The 25,234-nt window shown below is 34.6% G+C and overlaps 1 protein-coding gene across 1 annotated transcript in view; it reads right to left on the bottom strand.

Moving 5' to 3' along the window:
• The window catches only part of UNC13C (unc-13 homolog C), a 649,688-nt gene that overhangs the window by 114,361 nt on the left and 510,093 nt on the right, over positions 1 to 25,234 (bottom strand). Inside the window, exons 19-23 of the mRNA XM_031002438.3 lie at positions 21,946 to 22,072; positions 16,493 to 16,589; positions 15,692 to 15,835; positions 9,468 to 9,545; positions 4,847 to 4,924 (exon numbers count right to left, since the gene is read on the bottom strand). Of these exons, the coding sequence (XP_030858298.3) occupies positions 4,847 to 4,924; positions 9,468 to 9,545; positions 15,692 to 15,835; positions 16,493 to 16,589; positions 21,946 to 22,072 (524 nt within the window). The remainder of the gene's footprint in view (positions 1 to 4,846; positions 4,925 to 9,467; positions 9,546 to 15,691; positions 15,836 to 16,492; positions 16,590 to 21,945; positions 22,073 to 25,234) is intronic.

Genomic DNA, 25,234 nt, shown 5'->3' with positions numbered 1-25,234 from the left:
CGCCCACCACCATGCCTGGCTAATTTTTGGTATTTTTAGTAGAAACAGGATTTTGCCATGTTAGGCTGATCTCGAACCCTTGACCTCAGGTGATCCACCCACTTTGGCCCCCCAAAGTGCTGGGATTACAGGAACGAGCTACCACACCTGGCCTGATTCTTTTTCAGAAAGCATATAGCAGTAATTCTCAAAGCATGGTCCCCAGACCAGTAGCATCAGCGTCACCCAGAGATTCCTTAGAAATGCAAATCACCTGGCCCTGCCCCAAACGTACTGAATCAAATACACTGGGGGTAGAGTTCAGTGATGTGTGCTTTTCATAAACTCATCAGGTAGTTCTGATGCGTGCTGAAGTTCAAGAAGAACTACTGGCATGGAGTATTATTTCCTTTGAAGCTCTGATCTTTCATCTCCTGTTGCCTCAGCACGTATAAAGTTGAGAGGCTAGTGGCAAGTGAAAAATGATGAAGATTAATGTTTTTCCTTCCTGGTCTAGGGTTGCTTAGTTAATGACTTGGTCCATGTGGCTAATAGGTATTACAGTGAATTTCAATGAGCTACAAAAACACACACTTTTGGGCAGTCAGATGCAATTTCTAGTTGACACACCAAATTTGTCATTAAAAATTAAAAGCGACATAGATATACATCTCTGAAATAAAAGGATAATTTAGTTGACCATTACAATATCCATATTTTTAAAATGATGGGGTTATGGTCCAGATTCCTTGGCTCTATTCTGCCTGGACTTATGTGAAGTTACTCTCATGGGAAATTTTACCACCATGATATGACACAGAAGAGTCAATCCTTTTTTGAGTCGTAACAATACAAATAGCTTTATCATTATACCTAATGGAGCTGCCTGTGGTCAACAGATGAAAATAATTTAGCTGAACAAATGAACCCTCCATTTTCCCTAAATGTCTTAATAACGGCTAACTACAATTTGAAGTAACATCAACAGTTAGCAGGCTTATGGATAACTATGGATTCTACCATTTAAAACGACTGCACCAATAAAATACTGTGAAGGATTAATGCACCTTCTAAATCAATGATCATAATACAAGTTCTTTAGAGTTTCAAAATCCATATCTTATAACTTCCTGAAAAGAAATTAAATTTTGGATTTTTTTCATATACCTGTATATATTAGATTACAAATTAATGATAAGTCCTTTTCATGGGCTGCAGCAATGTGTTTTTGTTACAAAATGAATACAAGCTAAGTAATTATTTGCAATTGATAGATAATAAATTATATTCATGAAATAATTAAGCTATTAACATAATGTAACCTAACGTAATCACTCACCAATGAATGAAAATTATTACATGGCACCCTGATAATCATTTTGTTGTTATTGTGTTATAAAGTGACAGGTAATATTATATGGGGATTGTAGTGCAAATTAACTTGTAGCTCTAGTACATCTATAACATGGGTTGGCTATTTTATTTGTTTTAGTATAGTGATTCCCAAAACTGTATCCACATAAAAAATCACCAGAGGTGCTTTTTTAAAAAACAGACTCTGTACTCCATTCCTAAAGGTTAGTTTTTCTTCATGGTTTGTGAGATTTTTTTTTAATATATTCTCTAGAGGAATCAGAGATGTTATGCCAAAACATGCCCCTGATTTGTATGCAGAGAAGTGTGTTGGAAAATCACTTTATAGGAGAAGAAAATTAGTGGTTTGCTTTTCTCTTTTGACTTCTTTTTCCCTAAATAGGGCATTAGAAAGTAAGTGTGCTGACATGGCCCATAGGATATTGTCCATGCAACTGTCTAACAATGATTGCTTAAGTGACTGTTTTTGGAACCATTGTCAACAACATAATCCCAAGATCATCATGGTGTTAAGCAATGCTTCCATTTGAACTCCATACAGAGAGTGAATTTTTCCACTGAAAAAGGGTTTTAAACACTCTTTTTATTTCCAGAGGGAAAAGAGGCTGATTCTGTGAAGAAAAAACAGCTGCCTCAACTACATGGTGATCAGGTTAAAGCAGCAGGGAGCTGCAGTAGCACGCAGTCATGCCTGTAAGCAGCCAGCACTTTGCAGATAGTATAATATTAGAGGAAAGCAATGCTGTTGTTAGAAGCCAGCTAATAAACACATAGCATTAAAAACCATTTTGAGCAAGTGCACAAGCAATTATTTGCTATTTAATTTTTATAGCAAGAAGTACATATATCAGCACAGATGGTGGGGGATAAAACAAAAAGAAACTCTTAAATGAAGAATAAGGTCTAGCCTGGAATATTTCCCTTATTTACAGTGGAATTGGTTATAATACCAGTGAAAGGTTTTACAACCAGTTCCACTGTAAGGAAAAAAACTGGGAATTTGAATTAGAACACATTGCATAACTTTTAAAGGCCCCTGAACCTGTCTGTATCAAGTGTTGCATATCAAAGGGCGAATTCTGTAATTTTCTCATATCAAAGGGTGAATTCTATAATTTTCAATCAAATCCTTTTTCATCTTTATAAAAGCCCCAAGTTAAGGAAACCATTTAGATACTGCCATGTTTATACAACAATATTGGAAGAACTCTGCTTATTATTTTGAAATTCTGTTGCCTGGAGACCCCAGAGTAATCAGAAACTCTGTCATAATTCTGTATCAATTAAGCTTCTATTTTCTGGGAGGACACATGATGCACTCAGACTTGAATGCAAGTCTTGCTTCCTCCTGACATTTCATCAATCTCTGTGCAAATGCTGACTGGCCCTACCTAAAACTTTGAGCTGAAAATGGAAGACAATAAGAGAAAAGATCTATGCATAGAGAGGAGAAAAAGAAAACAGGAGAAACAGAAAATCACAGAAAAGGGTAAAGAGAGGAAGGAAAGAAATGAAAAAAATATTTAGAAAAAGAAAGGAGAAGATTACATTGTTAGAAGCTAGGCATTCATTTTATTTCACTGATTTATTTACGTTTTCTTCTTAAAACATGTCTGAGGAGTTTAGCAAGTAGACATTGCAAGAGTTTTAAAGGGAGAAGGTACCAAGTTCAGTATTTCTGTTTTCATTATGTTCTTCAATAAGAGGAGGAGTTCTATGGTTTACTCATCTATTTGAAATAAAATGAATAGTGTGAAACCTGTATATTTCAAACCAGCAATTCTATCTGAAAGAAAGAATTCATTTTTGACTAGTGAACAAGCCACTTTATAACATTTTTAATTAGCAAGTGGCTTGGCGCATCCAGTTTCCTTTAAGTACAGGTCTGATTTATCTGGTTAAATTCAGTTCAACAATATGTTATTCACGTTAGAGTTCAAACACAGAATAGTAATGAAATAGCATAAGTAGCATAAGGATAAATTTATGGAAATATGACATTTTAAATATAACTTTATTCTTAAATGATTTGTAGGCTTTAAAATTTATAGGAAGGAGATAATATTTCCCACAGGAAATCAATAATTTCTTCATCACTTTTCTAAATGCTAAGTGGACTTCGAGTCTGAATATAAAACATCAGTAAAATTGAAAAGGAAATCTCACATTATGTTCCTTAATTGGTTGTGCTTACCTAATTCAGCAGAATAATTTTGAAATAAGATCAATGCCCTCAAACTTTACATAAAGCATTAACACACTTTAGGGAATGAGGCCTTATTTTATACAAATAAAACTGAGATTGCAATGAAGGCACAGCTCATAAAGGTTCATTTTTTTAAAGTTTTGCATCATCACACATATATTCTAGTGCTTCACCATTGTAGAATGCTAAATAGCAAGTTCATTTTTCAAAATACTGAAAAAGAAACAGACATTGGGGAAATGTAAAAACATCTCCTTGGGGTTAAAAGCAAAATCACATGGGAAGGAGCCAATCTTAAAAGTAACATTTGTAGTCACATAAGTTTAGAAATAAAAGGGATATTTACTTTGAAATGCATCCTAGCATTACGCACATCTCATAAACTTTCCCACGGGAAGGAACAATGTAAAGGAATCTTAAACGGAAGTATATATCTACATATTCTTGACATAGCTGCCCTTGAGATTGTTTCCAGGGGAATAAGGGCATGGGGAGAAACCCTGCTTCATGACCCTCCCTCTCAGCACCTTCTCCAGTCCTCAATCCCTGAATGCTTAGGTCAGTTTATGAAAGAAAAGACTGTGGCAGGCAGGAAGATGCAGGTGCATAGCTAGTATTTCACTGTCTGTCTCTTCCAAACAAGCAAATGGGAATAAGTAGAAAATGCAATGGTCTTTAGGTATGGAGTGAGGGTTGGAGGGAACAGCCAGGTAAGGGATAAGATGCTTACTATCACAAACCTCATAAAAGAATCTTTCTCCTTCCTTCTTCTGCTCATGGAATTGCAAGTCAAAGATGTTGGACAAAGACATGACACATTACAGACACATCACACAACACATTTTTGACAGAGCTTTCTCAATGTGAAAAATAAACTCCAGTACATCAAAAACCAATAGCACCACAAAGCATATTTCAGAACAAACATTGATATCAAGCTGACATTGTACAAGACAGTGAAAAACACAATTTGTGGAATTTTACAAGTCATTAGCATACAAATATATATGTGTGTATATATGACTACACACACAAACATACATGCACACACACGTAAGACCAAAGGCTACTATCTTCTGCCTCCCATTCACACTTCTAATGTATTTACTAAAGTATTCTGTTGTGGATAAAAATCATTTTAGTTGTTAATGACATTTGAGATTATTATCATTTCCTGTTCTTAGTTAACCATGTAAAAACTTGATTAAGACACTTTCATAGCAAGAGATATGCTGCTAATAATCTCTAAGTAGGTTTTTAGCAAATGTAGGAGAAAAAGATACCCACCTCCTTCCCTCCCATGGATTCAAACATTTTTTCCAGCTGGACCCGCAATTGTTGAATATTGTTCATCAAGATACACGGCTTTAAATATAGAAAAAAAGACTATTATGAGCAATCTTTTTATATAAAATTATTGAATGAGTTTAACTTATAAGTGGTGGAAAATAGCTATCTTGGATTCCTATTATATTAGATGTATATACTAATTCTGCTATTTCAACATTATAGTTTGTAACAGTTAAGAATGGAAATGGAGAAACATAATGCCACATTGGGGAATGAAATTTAATAACATACTCAGACAATAAAACATTTGAGACTTGCTGCTAAAGTTTCTTTTATCTTTAACATTGTAACATTTCATACTTAGAAAGTAAGCACACTTTTTGTTTTTATAGATTTACTTTTAGAAAAAGGTTAGCTCAAATTCTGTTATTTTACTGTTTTAGAAAACAAAATACCATGTGATTTTTTAAATGCAAAAACATTTTAAAAATAAACTTAAATAGATTTTCTGGCTGCAGGTAAAGACCACATGCTGGTATTCGAAGTGTTTTTCTTCTGGCTTTAACCTGTGTTTTTCTTCTCATTTTCCTACTTGCTTATTTGACTCATATCCATCATTCAGGTCAGAGCGTTCTTTTTTCCTGGATTTTATCTTATCACTCACTTGGCATTTGTTTTACATTGCTTTACATTTGAGTTGCTTTTCACCCTCACCAGCTAACCTTAAATACATTGTACATGCTGCTGTGTCTCTTTCTGCTTTTCTTACAAACTACTGCACAGTGGTGTACATGCTTAGAAAATGTTTCTCCACTTGTTTCCAAGGAGCCAGATAATATAATAATAATAACAAAGATGTAAAGCTTTGCGACAGGTCTAGATGTGAACTTAGAATAGTAAACATTAATTCATAATTAGAAAACAATTCATAATACTTATAGAATCATTTAATCTTTGCTGTATATTGATTCCTAAGAGCCAGTATATCAGAGAAAAACAGACACAGAAAGAGAAATAGAGAAAGGAAGGAAAATGGATGTATCTTCCAAGTTGCTGAGAAATAACCCAATAACCAGAGTCATGCAAAGGACTCAAGGGATGTCAGAGAGGTGTTAGGTCTTATCAGTGGAAAGATTTTATTATTACTTGAGCCATATTAATGACCTTTGAAAAACTTTCTACTTGACTCTTAAAGTGACCACGTCATCACTTTGATTTATGAAAACAATTTAATAATTCCTTTCTGTTTCCTTGATTCCAGTCACTTAAAAACTTTATTTTTTAACACAGATATCTGAGATGTATCCCCCAAAGATTCTGTTTTAATTAGCTGAATCAAAATGTTCCACAAATGATTCTGATCCATAGCCATAAGTGAGTACTACTTGATCTGGGCTTAGTCCTTTCCATAGTGGGTAGGGCCACATTTTCAGAGGATTCAGCATCTTGACCCAAAATCCACAAACTAAGCCAATAACCTATCTTTTCACTAGGAGGTAGGGTCATTGACATTTACTTTTAATTGCAGAAAGGGAAGATTTGGTGTGAATCTGGGCAATCCTACCAGGGAGAAATCCAAGGTCAAAGTAAAACAATGACTTATAATGAGAAACAGGAAGACTACACAAGTGAGTGATTAGTATCACCTTGTTTCCCATGTCTAAGTTAGCTTGATAGACTCTTCTTAGATTATTTGATATTAACATTCAAGCTAATCTTTATTGTCACATGTAACAGGACCCTAGTACTAGCTTTATAAATAAAGGCCAACTGCCAACTCTTCTCACTATGATGATTTCTGATGAAAAAGAGCTACTGAGAACAAAATAAACATGGACAGTTTGGCTCACTTGACATGGATTGCTATTGACCCCAAGTTAGACTACAGAGAAAAAAGAGGAGATGCAGTTATCCGGAGGGAAACAAAAATAAATTTGAGACTCTCCCTTTTCATTAAGAGTTCCCTGACCTTGAAATGTTCAAAGTTCAGTTTTACTGAATCAATTCATCAAACTGCTACTGGGAACAGATTATACAAATTCACCTTAAATTTAATCATGAAAGAGTTTTACTTTTGACAACTTCATAGTAAATGAAAAAAAGAACAACTTCATAGTAAATGAAAAAAGGAAACTGACAGCAAAGGAAACATTACCCTAATTCAGGGATATTGCTTTTTGAGTTTAGTAAGATAAAACAAACTATGTTAAAGTCAATTTGTATCTTCCTATTTTTATATCTTGATTTTTTCCCTAAAAATAGAATAATACCTTTAATTTTATCTCAATCTGGAACAAAGTTAGGAAACTGAAACATAATGAATATGAAAGTTTCAGACTAGGAACACTTCTACATGGCCAAAGTGTTTCTGAGTTTAAAAATATTTTAAAAATTATTTTAAATAAAAGTAATTCTAATTTAGATTGTGATGTCTTGCTATATTTTGGAATGTGAAATTAAATAAATAAAAACATTTTGACCCATTTCCAATTTAAAATGTTACAGTAGAAAACAAATTATTCTGACATGGATATTTTATTTAACTCTGGTCTTTAATTCTGAACCCGGAGAACTCAAATGTTTTGGTCATATCTTTTTTGTTTGTATGTTTTTGAGACAGAGTTTCACTCTTTTTTGGCCAGGCTGGAGTGCAATGGCACAATCTTGGCTCACTGCAACCTCCATCTCCCGGGTTCAAGCAATTCTCCTGCCTCAGCCTCCCTAGTAGCTTGGATTACAGGTGCACGCCACCACACCTGGTTAATTTTATATTTTTAGTAGAGACAGGGTTTCACCATGTTGGCCAGGCTGGTCTTGAACTCCTGACCTCAGGTGATCTGCCCACCTCAGCCGCCCAAAGTGCTGGAATTACGGGTGTGAGCCACCGCGCCCGGCCTATATTATGGTCGTATCTTAAATGATGTCTATCTTTAGATGTTTCTAGCTCAATTTGCAGATGAAATAGATATATTGCCATAGATATACTGAAAGATGTACAAGTTTCAGTGATCTTGATATTGAAATCTGATATTAAAATAATTATAAATAAGTCTCTATAATAGTAACTATATATACTCATGGAAATGTACAAAAGCATTTCAACTTGCCTTGAATGAAAACATAAGCCTAGCAACCAAGTGATATTCTTTTATAAAAGCTAAAATGATACTTGGCATTTAAACAACAGTGTATAAGGCTGGTCAAGATATTAGTAATTATGGAAGAAAAGCACTGAGGGAAGGAAAAGGAAGTTCCTTTGCTGTAATATTTGGAGGGCTTTTGTTTCTTTTTATAAAGATTTAATTTTTCAAAGTATAAAACCTACAGAAAGAGTACATAGAATAATATAATAAATACTGGGTTATGATTTTTATCTCAGCGTTTATTAAATGTAAAATATAATATAGAATGTTAATACATAAAGTGGAACTCTGCAGGGGCTTTTAAAAACTAATTTGCCTTTCTGAATGGCAGGAATTAGCCTTAGGAGCTCATGGTCACCTTTCAAAATCTTCAATTTGGCTGTCCTAGTAGAAACAGGATCCTTTTGTGAAATTATCAGATACTGTTTTGATTTTCAATGTAACACTTTAGACATGTATTATCTTGTAATCAGAAATAATATACTTTCAATAAATAAATATCTTGCTTTTTGAGTATAATCAATAGCAATAAGAAATAATTGTTTGAGTTGTCAAAAAGTTCTAATAAAATTTCTGGGCAGCATATTAATTTAAGGAAAAGAAGCATCTTATAGAATTCTCAAGAACCATTAGGACTGACTTATCTTAATGAGCTGTCAGCAAGAGGTCAATGAGGTTTCAGGGAGAAAACTAGTAGCTTTCTTGAGAATAATTTAGATTCACCTGATAGCGAAACTGATTTTTGGAGGGGGAAAAAACTGGTTTTTCTTTTTTTAAAAAAAAACCCTATACTCACTTTTTAAACACTTTTTTTTTTCAGAGCTACTGTTTTTCAAAATGTTTACAATGCTGCCAATGTATTTCTCCTAATATTACAGATTGAATAAGAAAGCTTTCACCTTCCATCATAAAATAAATCTTACTATATTTCAAATACCTTTATCTAGCTTTTCTTTATGCCTTTTATTAAGTTGCAATACTAGTTTGAATTTTATAAATATTTTCTCAATCATCTAAAAAAGCTATTTTAATAATTCAGAATAGAAATCAGCATTGTTCTATATATTAACATTTGCAATTTATTTGAAAACTGAAAGACTAAATTACACTTATTTGAGTATTAATGCCAAAATGAAACTAGTTGGTGCCAATACTCATCTAATTCTTAAGTCCCTTGTTTTTCTCAGCTCCAGTATTTTATGAATATGTTTATTTTCAATGATTTATTCTAGTCTTGTTCCTTATCTACATGGAAAACCACAAGTTGGCTGGCATTGAGACACTCTCTACCTTCCTGTAAATCCTGTATTAAAACCAGTTCAAGAACCCTGGAGAAGTTTCCAGCTTCTTAAGTTCCTTATTTCTTATTATCCTATGTGAAAACTGAAAGTCAACAATTTATCTTGCTTACTCATACTTTGAAGAAGTAAATCTCAACTGAGAGATACTTGAAAGTAGAGACATTTTTTACTTACCACATTTTCCTTATCACAATATGAACTGAAATCACTTGATACAATTGCAGCATACTGGAGCAGCACTTTATTGATAGTCTAAGAAAGAAAACATTGTGAACTTTACCCAGGTAAGTATGTAGTTTACAAATATGCTATAAAGTTTAATCCTAAGTTAACTTCTTGCTGTCTTTTTCATCTTAGTTCTACATTTTTTTCTCCCTCTAACAACTGTTTCTGGGCCTAAGAATGCCCTCTGTTTTCATTAATTATGCAAAGCAGAGGAAAATAAACCATGTTAATTAAATTTTATTTCAATTACTTAAAGATGCATGAATGTGTTTGCACTCTACTGCTTTTATACATAGATTAAATTATCATAAGCCAAGTGTAGATATGATTTTCTTAGAAGAGATAAGGCAACAATAGCAGTAGAAATGTCATCTCTTTTGATAGAAAAGTAAAGACAAAAAAACTTTTATTTTCTTATTTGTACAACATATGCCTGAATTTTCTTAGTGGCTCAAAATCAACTGAGGGAGACACTCCAAAGAGTTAAGCTGAAGAAGAGATGTTTAATTTATAAACCTGAATTCGCTAAATTGATTATAAGCTTGCTTACACACTTTGAAAATCACAATGAAATCCTGAAATAAGAGATAACACACAGACAGAAAATCAATACTTCGTTGAAGTACACAGTAATGTGATAATATGCATCAGCTCAAATAGAAAGTTGACCTTGAAAATATAAAATCTTATCAAGCAGCAGACCAATAAATCCTGGTAAACAGATGACTGATCAGACTGAATTATCTTCAAATGTGTCTCTTCAAATTTTACTTTAGACATAATGTTGACTTACTTTGGACTTACCTATGAAATATTTATTCGTTTGTACATATGAACACTACTCTCAATCTACAGCTTCTTGATGACATTATAAACTTGAAGAATTATTATATTGCGTTGCATACACAACAACATATAAACACAAACCATAAACCTGACTTTAGGCAATCGTTGTAACTCAGACATTGTAGCTTGCTTAAGGTAAAGTTTGGGCTGTGTGAAAATCCTCTACAACTTAGTGCCATGCGAGATTTTTTAATTCTTATGATTCTGCTTCCCCTACATCCTACAGCTGCCAGGTGACTTGCTGAACATCATGGATTTTGTTTTTTGCTTTTGTTATCGTTTTCTAAAGAAGAAAGAGGAAGCTGGATACCCTTTACAATAATTCTTGAAGTATGCCCTATGGCCTACAGCTTGAGTCTACTTCATAGGAAAACCTTAGTCCCTTGAATTTATGCTTAGAGACAAGGAATCCTGGGATCTCACATGTAATAGCCTACAAATGCCAATGGTTAGCAAGTCAGGATGGGCTGCAGGTAAGACAAAGTGCACAGTCATATAGAATATATCCAGCCTGGGCGACAGAGCGAGATTGTCTCAAAAAAAAAAAAAAAGAATATAGCTTAAAGCTGTGTGCCTATAAGAGTTGCAAGTACACTGCCGTAATAACTCCCATCTTTACTAATGTACAATGTACACTTGAATGAGAGTGTGCAAAGTACATTTTGTGGGCAACTTCAATTTCATTCTAATTTATTCAGCTAAGTAAACCACTATCACACAATAGCTCTTTAATACTAATAAGCTGTTGCTTATGACATGCTTAACTCATTGTTTCTCGGAATGTAGTTCTGGAATCAGCAGCATTATAAGCATCACCTGGGAACTTGTTGGACATGCACATTATTTGGTCCTATCCTAAATTACTGAGTCAGAAATGCCAGAGGTGGGCTCCAGCTGTCTGGGTTTTAACAAGTCTAAGGTAATTCCAATGCATACAAAGTTTGAGAACCACTATCTTAACGAATGCATGGCAGGGTGGAGGTAACTCTTCAGAGAGAAGCTGTGATGGAAGGGGCACCTGGCAAGGCCTGGAACATAAGACTTCTGGGTGTGTGAGCTTAGGTCATGATTTTATCTTTGGGGAACTACTGGTCTTTAGAAGAGAGTATAGTGCAGAGAGGGAACAAACAGCCTAGCAGGGACTGTTGCATCTTGTTCTAAAGAAATAGTCATCAGGAGTAGAGGGCTCTTTTATGGATGCCTATAAAGAGCTGCTATTCAAAAAGTTCCAGATTAAATAACATGAAATTCTAATAGGAGTGTGGCAGTACAGAGAGTGATTCTGCTGCATTTAAAGGATTAGACAGGGTGACTAAAATATCTTTCAGCTACAATCAGTTCTGATTTGACACACAGGTACTGGTGGAGCACTGAGTGGGACGGCCATCAATTACTCAGACAAAGGCATTGTGTTTTTCTGAGCTAATGCCACCCTGTTAGGAGTGGGCTAAATATCCTGTCAACACTTCCAGTTATTCCATCTAGTGTACTGCTCTTATGATCAGTAAGATAAGAAGTGTGGTTCCAAATCCATCTTTTCATTCATATTTTATGCATGGAACAATGCAGTATTAGAGCAACACAAGGACGGCAAGAAAACTGTCATATTGATCCAGCAACATTAGAAATGTGACTCCCTGGATTTATGTAATGTATTTTAACACATCCAACATAAGATAGGGTCTCCCATTTCTGTCACCATAAATGCCTAGGTTTGACCTTAAGGGTAAAAAACAAATAGTGAGATTCTATTCTCCAAATTTCTAACTTAATACTGATCACACCAGAATGAGAAGTGAGTATAGTTTAGTGGTTGAAAGGATTCTATCCATATCATTTCAATTATTTAAACATTTTTAGTCTGTTTCATCATGGATGGAAATTAGGGAAAATAATAGTACCCATTTAATTAGATGGTTGTGAAGAATAAGAAAATGTATAAAGTGATTAGCATATAATAATGCTCAATGAATTATCATTATTGTTGTTAAAAATTAGAATTATGTTCCCAGAGAACAAGGAATAGAAATAAATATGTGTGCATCATTTACCACAGTATCTCCAGCACCTGGCAAACAGCCAGACTCATACCCAGGACTTAATATTTGTTTGTTTGTTTTTAAGCAATATTAAAAACAACATTACTTCATATCTATTTTTAAAATTAAATTACCCATACCTGTCAAGAGCAGCACTATGGTCATAGGAATATTAACTACTCATGTGCCCATTTTATCACTCATCATAGCTTCTGAATGTTCTTGATATGAAATTTGAAGCATTTTGTTTGGTACTTTTTTTAGTGTTATATCCTGTTTAGTAAGAATAAATTGTCCCTTTAAATCCCATTTTAAAATGCAAAAATTTTTAAATCTCTGCAGATACAATCAATATGTCTGATCTCCAGGAGACTGTTTAAATCAATATAAATCCCATAAAGATAATGGGATTTTAGTATATTTTGATATAAGGATTCCAATACTTAGAAGCGTAGAGTTTTCAAGACTAATTAGTCAGTCACATCTGATGAAATAAAAACAAATTCCAATAGTTTGCAGTTCTTGTGAAATGGCTAATTATAGTAAACACAAACGATTTTTATCTACTTTGTTATATAAAATACAAATTATAGACAGAAATGCTGATAATGAGTTTGGGACCAGCCTGGCCAACATGGAGAAACCCTGTCTCTACTAAAAATGCAAAAAATTAGCTGGGTATGGTGGTGAACACCTGTAATCCCAGCTACTCTTGGGAGGCTAAGGCAGGAGAATCACTTGAACCCGGGAGGTGAAGGTTGCGGTGAGCGGAGATTGTGCCACTGCACTCCAGTGACAGAGTGAGACTCTGTCTCAAAAAGAAAAATAAAAAGGAAAGGCTGATAATGGTAAAATGGATTTGACTGATGTTTCTTATTTTTATATTTATGTTTAATTGATTTTGCTTTTTATTTATTATTCTGTATAGTAAGTCACTGCAAGAGTTAAAAAGAGAAATGCTGGCAAGAGATTTTTAAATCATTCCAATAAAATAGAATTTCTTTTTCAATGAAAATTACTAATTTCTTCTTTTCCAGAAAATGCTTCTCATTGTTCTTACATTATTTCCTGCTGACAATTGGATATTGTTGAATTTCCATGGATTAAAAATGTTTTACTTAATTGATTTTTTTTATTGTACTAATAAAAGCACACATCTCCTCAGTAATACTTGGAAGCTGATTCTTTTCTTCTTGCTTTAGAGAATGTGTTTTCCTGAATGTGATTCTAATATGACCTTCCTTGTGACCTCCCACCCTTTTATACTTCCATTCAGTACATTTGGTTATACCCAAGCAGGCTTATTGTGGCTAAGTTCAGTATTACAGCTGAAGAAAGGTCAGAGCTACAAACGGGTGGCTGCAGCTCAGGGTCTAGGAATCTCAATTCAGCATTCTTTCTACTCTGTTACCGTGCACTCATGTCTCCCAACTTACATAACCTACCTGCCTGACTACTCTGAGGGTGAATTCTAGTTACTTTTCTAATATCAGGTACAATTATAATATGTTACTAAATATATTAACCTAAATATATTAACCCTGAGATTTTTAAATTCTCATATGAGCCTGCTTCCCCTACCTCCTACAGAATTCCAAGAATAGTACGTGACATACTTTGTCAAACGCTATTCCTAATGACCCAGTTTCATTCTTTTCTTGGCATTCACCCAAACACAGCTGCTCATCAAGAAAAGACTTAGAGAATTTTTAGAATCATGCTCTACAGATTTCACTATATTGGGAAATTAGAATCATCTAAGGGGACTCAGAAAGTCATCTCTAAGAATGGTTTAAATAAATGATTATTGGCTGTTATTTAATATTTTAAAAGTAGGAGGTTAGTCTTCCTAATTAATGAAGACGAGATCAGAATATTTCATGGCAAATAAATATAACACAGTTTAGTGTCTCTCTGTCTCTGCTTCTTTATCTATATTCTGGGCCTCTTTCAACTTCTGAGATGCTCTGATTATAACATTTGACTTTGTCATAGTTGTTTGCAGCTTTGGCCCTTCCATACAAGTTTTCTGAGGTCAGAAATTATGCTTATTCATGACTACATCCCTCAAGGTGGCTTATAGTGTGTGCGAGTGAGGCATATCAGCAAGCACTTGTTGAATGAACAGCCTAAAACCTCAGTCATCATTCAATCCATGGAATCAGACTTATATTTAGATCAGCCAGACATAGAACTGTGTAAGTAGTTTCCCTAAATTACTATGTTTGTTATGTCACTACCCTGCATAAAAATCTCCAAAGGTTCTGCGTTTCCTAAATTGACCAGCACATTAAGTCTAAACTTCTCAACCTGGGAAGCAAAGTTCTTCAAGATCTGGGGTATCTTCACTCTCCCAACATTTCCTACTGCTTCTCCCCACAAGGGTTGTTTCTCCCTGCCCTTCCCATGTCAGTCTCAGCTTTACCTCTTCCTTTGTTCCTGCTATTCCTCTGGCTTAGAATACTTTTCTAACTTCTCCGTTTTAGTCTTCTACGAGCCCTGCCCTTGTCATGAAGCCTCTGTCTATTTCGGCTCTTATCAGGTTTCCCTCCACTCAATTTACGGTTGATCTCACTAAGCTTAAAGCTGAATTGTGTCCCTTTTCACGTCATCTTTCAATTAGTTTATGTCACGTGGTCTTGCATATTATATGGATTTTTTCTGAGATTTGATAGACAGTGGCTGCTTCTTTTATTTCTTATATTTCCCTTGAAACTCTTGGCAAAGTAGTAAGCAGTTGGTAAGCCATTTTAGATTTTAAAAGGAGAAGGGGCCTTAAGATGAACTTGGTTTATCAAAATCAATATGTCAAATATGAAAACTAAATTCATAAAAAACTTGAACTATTGAGATTCAATTACAATTATTGGTTGATTTGTAATCAGAAATCAGTTTTCATGGCTCCAAGTTCAATATACATTGCACTATACTACAATGTCTGCTAAAACACTTGGCAATTTGAATGTGAAATTGCCAAGGCTTACTTTCAGCTAGAAAACACCACATTTGAAATGGGAGTAATTTGGAAATCCATGGTAATTTCTTCGATTATAAGTAACGGAGTCCTCGATGTGAACAATAAATAGATTTTTAAGATGATAAATGCATATTAAAGAAATAGGAAGTGTAGGAAATCAGATGGGAATCCTGGAAACAACTGAATTTACTAGTACAGAATTACAAATAAACTGGGATGGGGTGACAGAGAAGACTAACACCACAAAACAATAGCATTTCTCAGATTGCCACAGACCCAGAAAAAAAGAAGACTCATTTTATTTAACCTACCTTTGCAAATCTTCTCATTAAGTGAGATAATGCTTCAGGATTAGGGCATTCCAGTTTCTTAATAATTTCAAAGCTCTGATTCAGCTGAGCAAAGACGTCAACCACGGAGCAAGAAAAGAGAGCATGATCAGATGTCTGCTGGAACTGTGGGGAGAGGAGGTGAAACCATCCCAAACAGTACATTAGAGGCGGAATGGAAAAATCTTCACTGTTTCCCATCAACAACTGAATCTCCCGTATCATATATTTACATTTCCCAGTAATAAAATGCTTACCCACTTTAAAATCATTAATCTCCTTTTCTTGAAAGTGTGGTGGAACTAATATCATGGGGCAAGCTACTGCTAATTGGTTTTTCCACTGCTGAATTGAGGTACTGGTTCTTTTGTCTTTCATTTTCTCCACAGGCAATAGGTTAGCTTAGCAAGCCGGTTGTGGCTCAAGATTTTGGGAGCTGCTGCACAGGGACTGGGAGAATGTCTGCTCCTAATCTAGAAATCCTGGAAAAGTTCCAGGACAACAAAGATGTTTTGTACAAGGTTAGGAAACCTGTAGATTCAGATTAATGTAAGAATTAAAGAAAATCTTGGGAAAAATGGGTGACTGATTTTTTTTTTTTAATAAATGTAGGCAAGTTTCTAGGGTTCTGACCAGACCACTGAAATTGCGTTTTAAATTAATTTTGGTCACTGGGGAATGGAAACAATTAATAACAATGAGTCTAATAATTCCCATTAGGTTAAAAGCAAGCAATGTGACTGAATCATGGCAATGAACTTTCTTAAGGTAATTTAAACTCACTCCATCTTTTTTGTCTCTTCCCAGTGCTCCATGAAGGAATTCCATTGACACATCTTCGTTTTCATCTAGCCACTGCATGACAAAAGGTTCAAACCACCTATAACAAATTAATAGTGTTACATACCACAAAGGACATCATTTGCATATAATTAACAGGAATGCTGCTCTTTTTGTATATGAGAGTAATTTAGAATCAACAATCTCCTTTCATTCTCTCTTGCAGTTTTGCTTCCTCAGAGACGTTTACCTGTTCTCCATCAAATCAATCTCCTCCCCTTTACCTCCAACCTCTACCCCTGTCTTGGTTCTTCGCATGCTGCCTCAAATATGCTTAGTTTTCAATAGTTACTCTGTAATTCCCTTCAAAATTCAAACTCTTGTAAAATGTAGACTTTGCGTGCTCTCTTCCCTATCAACGCATTTCCTCATTTTTAAATTCTTTGCCGTATAGCTTCTACCCATTCACACTAATCTGTAACCGATCCTGGGTGCTTACCTCAGACTCCTTAGTTATGATCTATCATTTATGGACAACGGATTTTTGGAAATTGTGTTAGATATTTTCTCCTCCATTCTGAGCATAAATTCTTTTTCCTGTATGTGTGCCCAGTTGATCTAGCACCATTTATTTAGAACACCCTTTATTTCCCCACCGCATTGGATTTGCATCTTTGATGCAAATCAGGTCATCATGCCATACATGTGAATTGGCCTCTGGACTATTTTATTCCCTTGGTTTATTTGTTATGCACTGATATGGTTTGGATCTGTGTCCCCACCAAAACTCATGTCAAATTGTAGTCCTCTATGTTGGAGGTGGGGCCTGGTAGGAGGTGGTGTGATCATGCAGGTGGAGTTTTCATGAATAGTTTAGAACTATCCCCTTGGTGCTGTTCTTGTGATAGTGTTTGAGTTCTCATGAGATCTGGTTATTTAAAACTGTGCAGCACATCCCACCTCACTCTCTCTTGCTCCTGCTCCCCCCATGTGAGATGCCCCATTCCCTCTTTGCCTTTTGCCATGATTGAAAGCTTCCTGGGGACTTCCCAGAAGCAGAAGCCACTATGCTTCTTGTACAGCCTGCAGAACTGTGAGCCAATTAAACCTATTTATTTTTTTACCTAGACTCAGGTATTTCTTTATAGCAGTGTGAGAAAGGACTGAGAAATGCATTAACATGACACTCTCTTAAGAACTCTACTTTATTAGCTAACCAATAATGTAGTTCTCCAGTTTGTAGATTGCCTTTGTATTTTTAAGCACTTTGCATTTCTACATGCATTTTAAAGTCTTGTCAATTTGCACAAAAATATCTTTTGAAATTTGCATAGGGTTGTATTGAAACTGTAGGTCCATGTGGCGGGAATTGCTATCTTTATAATAATGCATCTCCTTAGGAATGTTACAGATTTCATTTAGTTAATCTTAAATTTCTCTCATAATATTTTATAGTTGCTTGAAAACATGGCTTGTATGCCGTTCATCACATTTATTTGTGGTGATTTTAATGTTATTTAAATGGTACGATTTATATATGATTTTCTAATTGTTTGTGGCTATAATACAGAAATTTAATAAAGTTTTAAATAGACCACACTTACTTTTAAAATTCTACTCAAAAACATTTTGAATTTTCATCTACTTGCTGTTTTAGCTGCATTCTACAAAACTGGATATGCCATATTTTATTAGCACTTAATTCAAAATATTTTGTAATTTTTACCATGATTTCTTTTTTTACTCATGAGTATTTAGAATATTCTGCTGCTTTTCTGTATTTAATTATCTAATTATCTTTTTGGAGTTGATTTGTGTCTTAATTCTACAGTGTCAAGAATATATAATACATGATTTCTCCCCTTAACATGTATTAGTTTTGTTTTAAGGCTCAGGAGACAGTCTATTTTGGTAAATGTACCATGTGTACCTAATAACAATATGTATTTTATCATTTTTGTTTATAAATTTTATATGGATGTTTTTGTGTGTAAGCATTGTCAATGAAAAATTATGGAAACTCTGGATGATCAGATATAGATATAGAAATGTAGATACCTATATAGATAGATATCTCTAAATGTTTTATTCAGATTTTTCAAACGTCTTTGTTCTTACTGTTTGTTGGGGTCTGGTTTTTCAATTCATTGCTGAAGAAGCATAATCTCCAGATAGTTATTTAGTCCTGTTGTCTGGTAGCCTTTAATTTTTTGATGAATGTTATATATTGTCCATGAAAAATTGTGGACCTTTGATCTAGACAGTGTTGGGTTTTAGGTTGGTCTATTTCCACTTTGTCATTATTTCTAGGGCAGAGACCTTCAAAAATCTCACCTGAAAGCCTAGAGTGTTTATAATGTTCCTTCTTTCTTATTTTTTGTACACAATGTATGATTCCATTTATATAAAGTATAAAAATCTATAAAACTAATCTATGCTATTAGGCATAGGTGGTTACTGCTGCAACAGAAGGAGAGACTGTTACTGTAAGTAGGCACAAAGGGGACCAGCCTTGACCTCTAACATTTGTCCCTTCAGCACTATGAGACTGCTAAAGTATCTACTTAGTTCCCAATCTCTTAGTGGCCACTTTCTACTTGATTTTCTTCTGCCCCAATCTCAACACATAGGTAAATTAGGCATCAGAAAATGCCTTCAGTGGGAACTGCCTGTAGAATGTTGTACTCATATTTCTGTGGTTTCCTTTTCTCTGGGATCTTGGTCTCACAAATCCAAGCAGCCTTCATAGCCCCATAACCCATATTGTTTCTCCAGTCCAGGGAGACAGCTGTAAACTCTGAGCTACTGTTGGCTGTTTGCTCTGCAAGCCCCGTATTGCAAATTGCCAGATGTATGGGGGTGAAAACATGGGAGAGAAGATGCAACAAAATACAGGACTCACCTTAGCGCATTTTTCTTTTCTCAGGGATCTTAGATTCTCTAGTCCTGGTTGCCTTTGTTGTCTTTGTTGTCTTTCTGATGCTGTTTAATTTTATTTACCTTTTTTGTTGGCCATCAGGGAAAATATTAGTCTGATTTTAGTTTAGCGTAGAGTGTCTAGACAGAGCCAGAAGCAGAAGCATCTGGCAAATAGCTCCTCTGTTTTACTTCCCTATTCCTGATCAATGATACTACCAACAACTTAGGCATACAGACTTCATGTTTAACTCTTTCCTCTTTCTTATTTTTCTATTTTTAAAATTTTTTCATTTCAATAGGTTTTGAGGGGAACACGTGGTGTTTGGTTACACGAATAAGTTCTTTAGTGGTGATTTCTGAGATTTTGGTGCACCCATTATCTAAGCAGTGTTTACTGTACCCAATGTGTAGTCTTTTATCCTTCCCCCCCAACCTCCCTTTCCCCCAAGTCCTCAAAGTCCATTGTATCATTCTTATGCCTTTGCTTCTTCATAGCTCAGCTCCCACTTATGGGTGAAAACATATAATATTTAGTTTTCCATTCCTGAGTTACTTCACTTAGAATAACGGCCTCCAGTTCCATCCAGGTTGCTGTGAATGTCATTATTTCATACCTTTTTATGGCTGAGTAGTATTCCATGGTGTATATATATATACATATATATACACACACACACCACAATTTCTTTATCCACTCGTTGATTGATAGGCATTTGGGCTGGTTCCACATTTTTGAAATTGTGAATTGTGCTGCTATAAACATGCATGTGCAAAGATCTTTTTTGTATATGACTTCTTTTCCTTTGGGTAGATACCCAAAAGTGGGATTGCTGGATTAAAGGGTAGATCTACTTTTAGTTCTTTAAGGAATCTTCACCTTTCCTCTTTCTTTTAACCCCATATGTCTTTAGTTGACAAATTCTGTAAATTCTGTCTTCAAAATTTCTCTCCCACATCTTCACCCTTTGCATACTGACTGCAATCACTCTATATTTTCAGTATGGCCTTTATTTAACATAAAGACTATAATTTTATTGTATTTATTTTAAGTATGTTTTATTTGACAAAAGAAGTTGTATGTATTTACCAAGTATAACATGTTGTTTTGAAATATGTATATATTGTAGAATGGCTAAATTGAAATAATTAACAAATGCATTACTTCACATACTTATCACTTTTATGGTGAGAACATGTAAAATATGTTCTCTTAGCAACTTTTCAGAGTATGATACACTAATTACAGTCACCATGTTGTATAATAGATCTCTTGAACTCATTCCTCCTACTTAACTAAAATGTTGTATCTTTTGACCAAAATCTCCCCAACACCCTATACCCCATACTATAGCATTTTTAAGTTATCCCACTGTCCCCTTACTTCTTATATACTTTGTATGAGAAAAGTTGTGTTAAAGGGCTGTTCTAATTTCATCTCTAAATCACTCACTTCAATCACTTGCCTTCTAAATCTCTTCTCTGCCCCCCATTCCTTGTCTCTTCCAACTCCCACAATGCCTGATGAATGTGGTACAAGCTTCACAATATTTATTTATAACAATCTAGCTCAAAACTACTTTTCCTACATTATTTTTTAAAACATTACTTTCTATTAATTTTATAAAAATGGAAATATGCCTCACTTCCTATGGATGATAGCTCATATATTCTTACCTCCATAATTATGCTCATAACTTTCATTTTCATCCTAATGCTTTTTCTCCCTTTTCTTTCTGTAACCTGGCAAATTTTATAAAGTCTACATCAAATGCTATCCCATCCATAAATATTGTGTGGAGTTCCCCAAATAGAAGTAATTTCTCTCTTCTGTGAAACCCTATCGCGTTTTGCTTATGCTCCTTAAATTAGCACATATTTCACTTTGCCTTGCTTTATAATGATATTTGAGCTTATCAGCATCTCCTAGAGTATAAGTTCCTTTCAGGGTGGGGGTCTTTATTTTCTATTGCTCTACAGCACTTGGAAAGTGCCTGCCATAGGGAAGACCCCATCAATAGAACAAAATAGAATTCTAATACATATCAAATGCAAAGTATTACATGAGTCCTTGTGTGATTAAAATGTGTTTGAAAGAGGCGTATTTATGAGAAAGTTCCCTGTTAAACCACTATTTCTATTTTTAGAAATATGAATTCCTAAGAGAGTTACAAGTTTGAATAAAAAGGAAAATCTGAATATATAGGTCAATATACAAGCACCATACTTTCCCCCAAAAAATCTGTTTTCTGGTATTTTTACAGAAAATCATTCATGTTATCACATGAGCCATGTCTTATTATGCATTTTTTTGTCTTTGACTTGAATATCCAGGTAGGGCGTATTTGAAATATGCAACACAATTCAATTAAATATGGTTCCCAAAGACATGCAAATCCTTTAATGTTAACTTCATAATGGAAATTTCTGCATTCCAATGAAGATTATGTGAAGAGATTTTAGTGCTGCACAATTCAGGTGTAATTTTACAGGAATGTGAATTTAGATCTGAGGGTGTGTGTGTTAAAATCACTACTTACAAGGAGTATTCAGGAACAGCATCCTTGAAGGCAGGAAGTTCACGCACATATTCATTATAAAACCATTTAACTTTGAAATGCAAATTCATATAATCGGTGCTCTTGCATAACCGCTGATTTTCATGTTCTATAACAGATAAAATCAAATATTTAATAAAGCTTGGTTTGCCAACAATGCTGCTATGTTCCAATCTATTTTTATTAATAGAATTTCTAAAAGGAAGAAAAAAATAGTATATTAGATGTAAAGGTATAATGAATTGCTAAAAGCAGACCTAAAATTTTATAAAATGCAGAAATAATTATAAGTCCCACATAGAATAGGTCAAGCAGTAATGCAAAATAACTTCAATGTTCTAATCCAGCTTACTGAAAAATGTGAAAAGTCAGATGTAGTTACAGAGTAATAACATACTAAAATTTCTGTTTATCTGCAAATTTTCATAATTTTACTGCTTTTAGCTTGATGCAAAGTGACAGAGAGAATTAAAATTCTTTTTTTTAAATTATTCTTTAAGTTTTAGGGTACATGTGCACAACGTGCAGGTTTGTTACATATGTATACATGTGCCATGTTGTTCTAAGCATGCATAAAACATGAGTCAGGAGCTATAATCATTGATTAATCAATATTGGAGATATGAAGTGAGTAGATCACATTTCTGGCCTAGTTATTTATCCCCTAAAGCATTAAAATAGTTGAAAAGGAGAGAAAATATCTCTAACTTATGAGGCACATGATTTCTTCTTCATTCTGTAGGTTTACCTAAAGTTATCTTGCACCCTTTCGCTTTTTTGATACATTCTTAGCAGGATTTCATAATATGTGGCATTTTTTTCTCTCTTGCTCAAAAACTATAGCTTATCACAGTTGTTAAGCTATTGTGACCTGGACATACAGGGCTGGGGAATAGAGACAAATAATAATGATACTGAGAATGTTTATCTATGCTATTTTTCCCTCCTTAATAATATTTGGACAGTTTTCGCTACAACTGTAAACATAATGAAACCTAAAATATACCTAGCTATATCCAGGTTGAATGTGCCCTCTGAGAAATTCTGCTTGAGGTCTGTGAGTCTCCTAAGGACTTTGATTTATAGCAGAAACATCCTACACTTTACATTCCAAGCTAAATTCTTAAAACACTATTTGAAGAATTAGATTATTATAAACAAATTAAAGGCATCCCTGCTTTTCAAAACCGGAATATAGAGGGACTAAAATCCCAATCGTGAACATAAGAGAGAACTCAACCCCAGGTCAAACATTTCCAAATTATCTGAACAATGATTAATTTAAGACAAGTTGTAGAGCAGAAAGAGAGAGAGAGAGAGAGAGAGGAGAGAGTGAGGGAGAGAGGCAGGAAGGGAGGGAGGGGAACATAAAGACATGTACTCACATAGAAACAAGAGTAATAAACTAATACTTCTAGGCCAAACTCCCAAACAAGATTTTAGTCAAGATGATATTTTGCTTTAGCTCCCTCCAAATTCATTTCACTGTTTTCACCATTCAGTGTAAGCTCTCCCCTAACGTCTTTCTTCAGATGTCTAATATCCCTGTGCTCTTTAAGAGAAAACATTTACTTGATAAACTCAGGTAGAAATTTCACACAATACTACCCTGAAACCCAGATCATGGAGACCTTCGCTCGGGGACTGATGAATTTAGAAGGTTCAACTTATCACAAATATAGACTCATCATTCAATAGCTCTTGGGCTCCTCTATCACTTGGGATCTTACACTTGGTGCTGGCACAGAACAAGCCAGAATACTAAATATTTCCTCTTGTGAGTAACACCACCTGCTCTTACGATGAACACCCTCTAAGACCCAGAGAAACATTTTGGACCATTTTTCCTCCTGTGTCCTAGAAACAAAAGGTGACAATGTCCAAATGCTACCAAGGTTTGCGGGTTGTACCATTGCTGACAACAGAAAGATACTGCTTTGGAGTGTGGGGAGAAATTTGTGCTCTGGAAGCACTTAGGTAAGAGAAGGGGCAAACTAATTAACTTGCCAAATTCTTCCTTTGGATAGCAGAAATGCAGCAGATTATTGCATAATAAAGCATCATTAACAAGCACCCACTTGCTTACTTTCCTTTGGTTCAACTGTATGCGTCTGAAGATACTCATAAATCACTGCAGTACCATTAATCAAAACAGGTGCACATAATGGCTGAGAACTATGTTAAATATTAAATAATTCATATTATGTTTAAATTTGTGCATATAAATTTCTATGTTAATATACATGAAGCCTGATACTTCTTTGCCAACTAGATGGCCATTTAATGTTAAAATTGTCAATAGTTTTATTTTATTTTTAAAATCTAGATACATGAGGTTTAACTAAATTTTAGCTGTATTCAAATGATTTACCTTAGAAATTTATATCTAATATTAATAATTTGTATTTTGTTTTCATTTAAATAAATATTTTGGGTACTTTAGAAAAAACTTTCTGAAAACTATATATAAACTGTATCTGAGAACACATATAGAGATAATTTTGTTTTAATTTTTGTATTTGAAAGTTTAAATTGAACCTTTGTATAAACTATAGACTCAAATGTGTGTTTGGAATACGGCAACCTTTTATTTTTTAATCCTTTAAATATTAACAAGGTGTGTAAACTATGATTAGGTAGAAAAAGAAAATATATAAGTAGAGTAGAAAAAGTAAAGGCTGGAAAGCAAAAAGAGAGAAAACATTTCAAAGTGAAGCTGTGCCTAAATTGTTTTTTTTTTTTTTTTTTTGAGATGGAGTCTCGCTTTGTCGCCCAGGCTGGAGTGCAGTGGTGTGCTCTCGGCTCACTACAAGCTCCGCCTCCCGGGTTGACGCCGTTCGCCTGCCTCAGCCTCTCCCAGTAGCTGGGACTTACAGGCGCCCGCCACCACGCCCGGCTAATTTTTTGTATTTTTAGTAGAGACGGGGTTTCACCATGATCTCGATCTCCTGACCTCGTGATCCCCCCGCCTCGGCCTCCCAAAGTGCTGGGATTACAAGCGTGAGCCACCGCGCCCGGCCAAGTGTGCCTAAATTTTAAAAACAGAAAATAATGAAAGCAAACAGATATCATGTGACTCAGGAAAGGTATTGTTTGGCACCACATCAAGCCAAATGCAAAATATTTGAAAATTTTTATTATAAGAACAAATTAGTGATTTTGCTAAAATAAAGGTGAGAAAGTATATTTTCTGAAAAAATATACTGATTTATGCATACATTTATTAAAAAACAAAAATATTACCAATCTAAGCACAACACTCAAATATGCA

This window comes from Gorilla gorilla, chromosome 16 (assembly GCF_029281585.2).
Source record: "Gorilla gorilla gorilla isolate KB3781 chromosome 16, NHGRI_mGorGor1-v2.1_pri, whole genome shotgun sequence".
In the NCBI taxonomy this organism is placed as follows: domain Eukaryota; kingdom Metazoa; phylum Chordata; class Mammalia; order Primates; family Hominidae; genus Gorilla; species Gorilla gorilla.
The sequence above is the reverse complement of the archived record's forward strand: the minus strand, read 5'-3'. Positions and strand labels throughout refer to the sequence as shown.